The sequence below is a fragment of the Mesocricetus auratus genome, unplaced genomic scaffold, assembly GCF_017639785.1.
Source record: "Mesocricetus auratus isolate SY011 unplaced genomic scaffold, BCM_Maur_2.0 Super-Scaffold_100042, whole genome shotgun sequence".
NCBI classification, from domain to species: domain Eukaryota; kingdom Metazoa; phylum Chordata; class Mammalia; order Rodentia; family Cricetidae; genus Mesocricetus; species Mesocricetus auratus.
In genome coordinates this window covers 8,232,693-8,239,310 of record NW_024429219.1, presented here as the reverse complement: position 1 = coordinate 8,239,310, position 6,618 = coordinate 8,232,693, and the positions used below count along the sequence as shown (strand labels likewise).

General features: G+C 52.1%; 1 protein-coding gene across 1 annotated transcript in view; it reads right to left on the bottom strand.

Moving 5' to 3' along the window:
* Positions 1-1,908: 1,908 nt before the first annotated feature.
* The window catches only part of Draxin (dorsal inhibitory axon guidance protein), a 36,633-nt gene continuing 31,923 nt past the window's right edge, over positions 1,909-6,618 (bottom strand). The window contains exon 7 of the mRNA XM_021232612.2: positions 1,909-6,081. Coding sequence (XP_021088271.1) covers positions 5,969-6,081 — 113 coding nt within the window. The 3' untranslated portion in view covers positions 1,909-5,968. The remainder of the gene's footprint in view (positions 6,082-6,618) is intronic.

Genomic DNA, 6,618 nt, shown 5'->3' with positions numbered 1-6,618 from the left:
AGATACTTATATGCATGATATCTAAACACATAGCTATTTAAAAGCATATGACTATAAATACCTGTTGGTTTTTTGATTTTTTTTCTCAGATTGAGACAGGGTCTCGTGTCATCCAGGCCAGCCTCAAGCTCATTCTATAGTCGAGATGCCTCTACCACCCAGTGCTGGGATTGCAAGCACTGAGCCACCAGGCCTAGTTTTGGTTCTGTTTCTTTAGCAAGCCAACAGATCGATCAGCCTCTGGTGCAGTCACCCCACCTCTGAGACCCATACCCAGGCTGCGGATACCCCTGTGGCCTTATTTGTCCCCCACTTGGTCCTTTATCTCAGGGCCACTAATATCTAAAAACAGACTTAAGTTGGCATGTCAAGACAGAAAGGGTGTTAGAAAACCATAGGCCATTGACTAGAGGTCAGCCACAGGCGAGTAAACCACAGACTATAGACCAAATCTGGCCCTTTGCTCTTTTATGTCAATAAAATTCTTTCATTTTTCTTTTGTTTTTTGTTTTTTTTTGGTTTTTGTTTTTGTTTTTTTGTTTTTTGTTTTTTGTTTTTTTTTTTTTTTTCGAGACAGGGTTTCTCTGTATTGTTTTGGAGGCTGTCCTGGAATCGGCTCTGTAGACCAGGCTGGCCTCGAACTCACAAAGATCCACCTGCCTCTGCCTCCCGAGTGCTGGGATTAAAGGCATGTGCCACCAACGCCCGGCTGTCAATAAAATTTTATTGGCACACAGCGTCTACTTCCGTGCTATCAAGTGGCAGAACTGAGGAGTTGGGACAGAGACAGCATGGTCTTTGATGTCTGTAGGAAGGGGACATTCCAGGCTTGGTCCCCTAGAACCACCCTCAGCGGGAATATCTTGGCTCACTGGGCAGGGGCACAGGAAGTGAGGGTTGGTGCAGGGCTCAGCAGTCCTAAAAACAACCAGGCCAAGTCCCAGTGTCACTCGAGAGACACTGAGCCAGAGGTCCTCCCTGTGGGTTCAGAAATCCAGGGTCTCTTGGGGGATGCTGGAGCTGGCTGGCAAGGGAGGGTTCACGGTTTAAGAAATCCAAGGTTTGGGAAAGGAGGTCCCCACCCACCACGTGCAGCTGGGCAGGGAAGTCTTGCAAGGACATCAGGCTCTGAAAGTGTCTGCATGCTGTGGGATAGTCCTCTGTTGGGGGCAGAGAGAGTGCTGGAAAGGAGAAAGGCAGAGTCAGAGGAGGTGCCATAGACATGGAACAAGCAGGATGGGAAATATGTGAATGAGGTAAACACGCCTTGGGGCAGCACATAGATGAATAGAAATGGGTTAAGTTATAAAAATAGCCTAAGCTATCAGCTGAGCATTTACAATTAACATTAAGTCTCTGTGTGGTTATTTGGGAACTGACTTGTGGGAAAGGAAAGTCCGTCTACATCTGGGCTCGGCCTTGACTTTGGGATACCAAAGCCATTGCTAGTAAAGCCAGAACTGCTCTGGTTAGCCAGACCTGAGAGGACCTGGTGAGCAGACCAGGATGGTACCCAGATGAGACATTCTCTCAGGCACCAAACCAGGCCACAGCAAGTAATTCACAAGCTTTCCCAAGATGGCATCTGAGCCTCCCCAGGCCCTGTCAAAACTGACAGTGTTTTGTCCTGCACCAGCTGCTGCTGGCCAGCCTGTGGTGACCAGCACTCCCAGTCTCCTCCAGCACCCCAGTTGCTCCAAGCCTGCAGACCTGGATATCCAAGAAAAGGACCTAAGTGATGGGTGTTTCTGGGCGAGGGCCCCACATTTGTCTCGCTTGCCCGGAATCAAATCAAGTGAGCAGCAAATGACCAGAGAAAGACAAGGCTTAGGGTCCCCTCTCAAGGCTCTGGCAATGCTCCCTGCCAGCCAGATGGACCATTTCCTGGAAGAAGAGTCAAGACATGGCTTAGCAATCAGCACCTCTTTATTTACAGCTCAGAGAATACATGCAATATGGCCTCATAAACCAAGGCATAGTACCCCCCTTGTCTCTCCCACAATTCAAGGAGGAGCTACAGCCCTTCAAGGAATTTCCCAAGAGTACAAAAGTCCAATGATGGAGGCTCCAGGCCTAGGAGCCCTACCTGGCATCCTCTAAGCAGAGCCAATGACAGCCCAGGAGGCAGACCTTGGATCGTGGAGTTTGTCCTTGCTGGTAAGTTGCCAGGAAACAGACCTCAGAGTTGGCAAGCCATAGTGAATGCAAGAGTGCTGAATTGTCCAAATGTCCCCACTACCAGCATCTACCCTCCGTCTGTGACCCTCACACCCATCCCATCCAAGAGTACCCTGGAGAATGCGTTAGAAGCCAGATGCCAGGGGCTGGAGGGTAGGGTGGGGGGCCACTCCTGTGACTGCAGTTCAGCAGGTGTGGAGTGGGGTCCAAGGTTCTGTGCTTCTGCCTGACTCCCGGGTGATGCTGGGCCTTTGCAACCAGGAGTAGCTTGGCCATAGATCTGACCCAGATCACCTGCTCTTCCTGGGAATTTGGAAACCCCACTCCCGGCAGTGTAAACCCCTTGTTCTGCTCGCAGCCTGCTTACCCTGACCACCCCTCTTCTGTGTGCACACAGTATCTATGGCCTGTAAGCACACACTCACTGTGGTCTGTGAGCGTGCAAGCTGCCATGGAGGGCCAGGATTAACGTAGTCAGGCCCCCAGAACCCTCAAAGGGGAACCTCAGCTGCTGGCCTCTCCAGACCCCACTTTCCTGGCACCCAGGCCTCCTGGTTCCTTACTGTCTAAGCATGCTCCTTGCAGGCTGCACAGATGCTAATTGTGGGCAGCTGCAGAGGGAGCCTGGGCAAGGCTGAATGAGGCTTGGGGAGGACTCTTCAGCACCTCAGCAGGAGAAGGGGTGTAGCCTTCAAATTTGACCTCCTCGAGGAGCAGATGATGTCATTTTGCTTTGACGTTTGCATCTCAGGTCCCCTCAGCCCCCTTCTACCCACCACGGAAACCACCCTTCATATCGCCAGCAAAGCCCAGAAAAACAGGCCGGGCTGTGGTGGTGCACGCCTGTAATCCCAGCACTCGGGAGGCAGAGGCAGGCAGGCAGATCTCTGTGAGTTTGAGACCAGCCTGGTCTACAAGAGTTAGTTCCAGGACACAGTTCTCCAAAGCCACAGAGAAACCCTGTCTTGAAAAACCACCCCCTCAAAAAAAAAAAAAAGCCCAGAAAAATACTCCCTGTCCAGGGACATTGGGATTGGTCAGCATGACCTTGAGGCTTCAGCTCAGGTGTCTGTCTGGGCATCTGTTAGCCCCTGCTCAGCTCTCCACCAGGGTCCTCTTTTCTTCTCACAAACCTGATTCTGTGTGGCCACAGGTTCCTCCAGGTCTGCCCCCAGCGCAGGAACCCATATTCTCTTCCCGAGTCATCGCTTGGTTTTGTGAAGGGCACTTTGTTTTTTGTTCATTTATTTGTTTGAGGCAGGGTCTATCTACTTAGCCCTGGCTGTCTGGGAACTCTCTTTGTAGACCAGGCTGGCCTTGAACTCACAGAGATCCACCTGCCTCTGTCTCCCAAATGCTGGGGTTAAAGGCGTGCACCACTACACCAGTGAAGTGCACTTGGGAGCAACCAAAGAAAGCATCCTGAACTAGGCATGGTAGTGCAACCCTTTAACCCCAGCACTCGGGAGGCAGAGGCAGGCGGATCTCTGTGAGTTCAAGGCCAGCCTGGTCTGCATCATGAGTTGCAGGTCAGCCAGATCTGCATAGTGAGACACCATTTAAACAAAGTATCATCAAAGCCAGGTGATGATGGCACATGCCCTTAATCGCAACACTATAGGCAGCAACAGGTGAGTTCAAGGCCAGCCTGGTCTACAGAGTGAGTTCTAGGACAAGCTCCAAAGCTATAGAGAGAGAGAGAAAAAAGCATCATTGAGTATGTGATGGATCCCTGTGGAAGAAGCCTGCTGAAGTCTGTTAGCTGGTATTCCAGGTGTGTGTGAGTGTGTGAGAGAGAGAGTGTGTGTGTGTGTGTGTGTGTGTGTGATGGGCCAGGAACAGTTAAAAGAATCAGGTATTTTCATTTCACAGATAAAAGTCAAGGCACAGAGACCATAAGCAACTTCCCTAAGGCCCACAAAGTGTGAGAGGAGGGACAGGCTGTTTACAGCAGGGTGCTGCTGCAGGTGGGAGGACGGGGGACCAATGTTCTCAGCTCTGGTTGCCATGGCAGCCCCCTGAGGAGGCTCTGGAGACTTTAAAGCCCAGGCCGGTTAGCGTGGAGCTCAGTAGCAGGGCACTTGCCTGGCCCCTGCAAGGCCCTGGAACTACGAAAGGGGAAACAAGAATCTGTATAGGGCTCTGCTTTCCCCTTGCTGCTTTCATCCTTCCGGCTCTTGGCCCTGCCCCCCATTCCCAGGCCTATCAGACCAACCTGGGAAAGGAGAACAAGCATATTTGATTTCTTACAGATCCGCCTGCTTTCCTTGGTGCCTGGTCCCTGGACCAGACTGGATACCACAAAGCCGTAAACAGCCCCGGCATCCTATGGACGTGGTCCAGGCTGGGGAGGACTGGGGCAGGGAAGGCTTTTTTCCTTTGTACAAGTTGACCAGGAGGGAGATGCCAGGTACAGGAGTCTAAAGGGTCCTCCAGAGCCACATCTGCTGGGACACATATTCCGGGTGGGGACGATAGTGTCGAGGTTGTCATCATGGTCCTAGCCTGTGAGCATGAAGGCTGCCCCAGTCTCAGAAGTGGCCCCACTTTCCAAGGGGATATTGCTGCTGAAGTGAAGGGATGGAGCCTCAGGAAATCAGCAAACAATGAGTCAGGTGAGCACATGTGTGCATGCCTTTCCAGCAGGGAGCATGCTCAGAGGACGACTTAGCAGGCGGTGACCCGTGTCCCAGGGTTGGATGATGGGGCCATCAGGGAAGTTACTGTGTGTCACTTCATGACTGATTAGCACCTGCCAGATGGAAGGACCCACCCATGGGGTCCTTCTTCATCTGAAAGCAGCCCCACCCCCACCCCCGTGTAGGGGCCTGGGGGAAGTCGAGGGAATGGAGGGGAGGAGAATGAGCGGAGATCAAACCCAGGGCCGGCCCTGTGCAGCCTGGGCAAATGGCTTATTTTGTTTTGCTTGAGATACCGTCTCCTGTGGTCTGGCTCACACTTGCCACGGAGCCGAAGACGACCGTTCACTTCCGGTCCTCCTGCCACTGCCTGCCTCTGACACCATGCTTGGGGGTGGAAACCAGGGTTCATGCACCCGAGGTGAGGGCGATATAAACTTAGCCACACCCCTGCCCTCACGCTTTCTTTGTAAAGAATGATTGCTACACCTGCCAAATATGCTGACTCACACCTGGTAATCCCAGCATTTGGAAGACTGAGGCAGGAGGATTGTCTGAGTTTTCAAAGGCCAGCTTGGCCAAAGAGTGAAACTCCATCTCCCCAAAAGACAATAAGCCTCTTTTGGGGAAGGCTGAAGACAGTCAAGTTGTGTCTGTTGCCAAAAAAGGAGAATCTTGGATGATGTGGGACCTGCACAAGTCTTGCAACTCAAGTGTGCTTCGGTGGTCTCTTGTCACGGTCTCTGTGGAAGTTCAGTGGTGCTTGGAGTTTGCCCGGGACATGGAATTCCAGGACCACTACTGTCAGGTGCCCTCTCTCTTCCCAGTCGTTTCCAGGAAATCTCTTGATTTTCCAAATCGAAGCTGCTGCAATGCTGGTGTCGAGCAGAAGGGGGCGCGCTCGACAAGGCTATCACGTAGGGCAGGATCCGTGCACGAGCTGCGTGGGTCCCACCGCGGGTGGCAGGCGCAGCTGTCTCAGCCAAGGCGTCCTCCAGCTTGGGGGTGAGTGTACTGGGTCTGCACCCGCAGCCTCAGCCATGGGTTCCCCCACTCAGCCCCAAGCTGAGCTAGTTACTAACACGACGGTCTTGTTTGTCCACACCTCCCTGGCTCAGATGCCCGGCTGGTGGGGAGGCACCACTCGGGCGCTAGATGTTGATGAAGGAACCCTGGTCCCCGTTGACTGTCTCTGGTTCCACGCAGCGCCCCTTCCTCCGAGTGACCCTGCGGTTCCGGTGGAATTTGGCGTAGCAACGCAGCCCTGAATGGAAGGAGACAAGGATGTCATGCCTGCTGGTGACTGTCCCCTCCCTTTTCTTCCCCTCCAACCGGCACAGGCGGCTCACTCCACACCACCTTGTCTTGAAAAGTTTTAAGAAACTGGGCTGGTCGCATAAGCCTGTAATCCTAACACTCAGGAGACAGAGGCAGCAGGTTCGGATTTAGTCTGAGGCTGGCCAGGGCTACACAGCAGACACAAAGCAAAATAAATAAATACATAAATAAGCAAAACCTAACTGTTGAATCTGGGGCTTTGCATATTAAGCATACATTCTATCACTGAACTGCACTCTGCCTCATCAACTATTTAGAAAAAAAAGTTGAGCATGGTAACCCACTTTTTTTAAATAGGGGTATTACAATTATGTTTTATTAAATTTTGGGTTTGTATGTAAAATTTTAGATACAGATTGTGGTGGTTTGAATAAAAACGGCCCCCAGCGGCTGGTCACCAGTGGGTGGCACTATTTGAAAGGGTGAGGGGGTGTGGCCTTGCTGGAGGAGGTGCAGTGAAGGC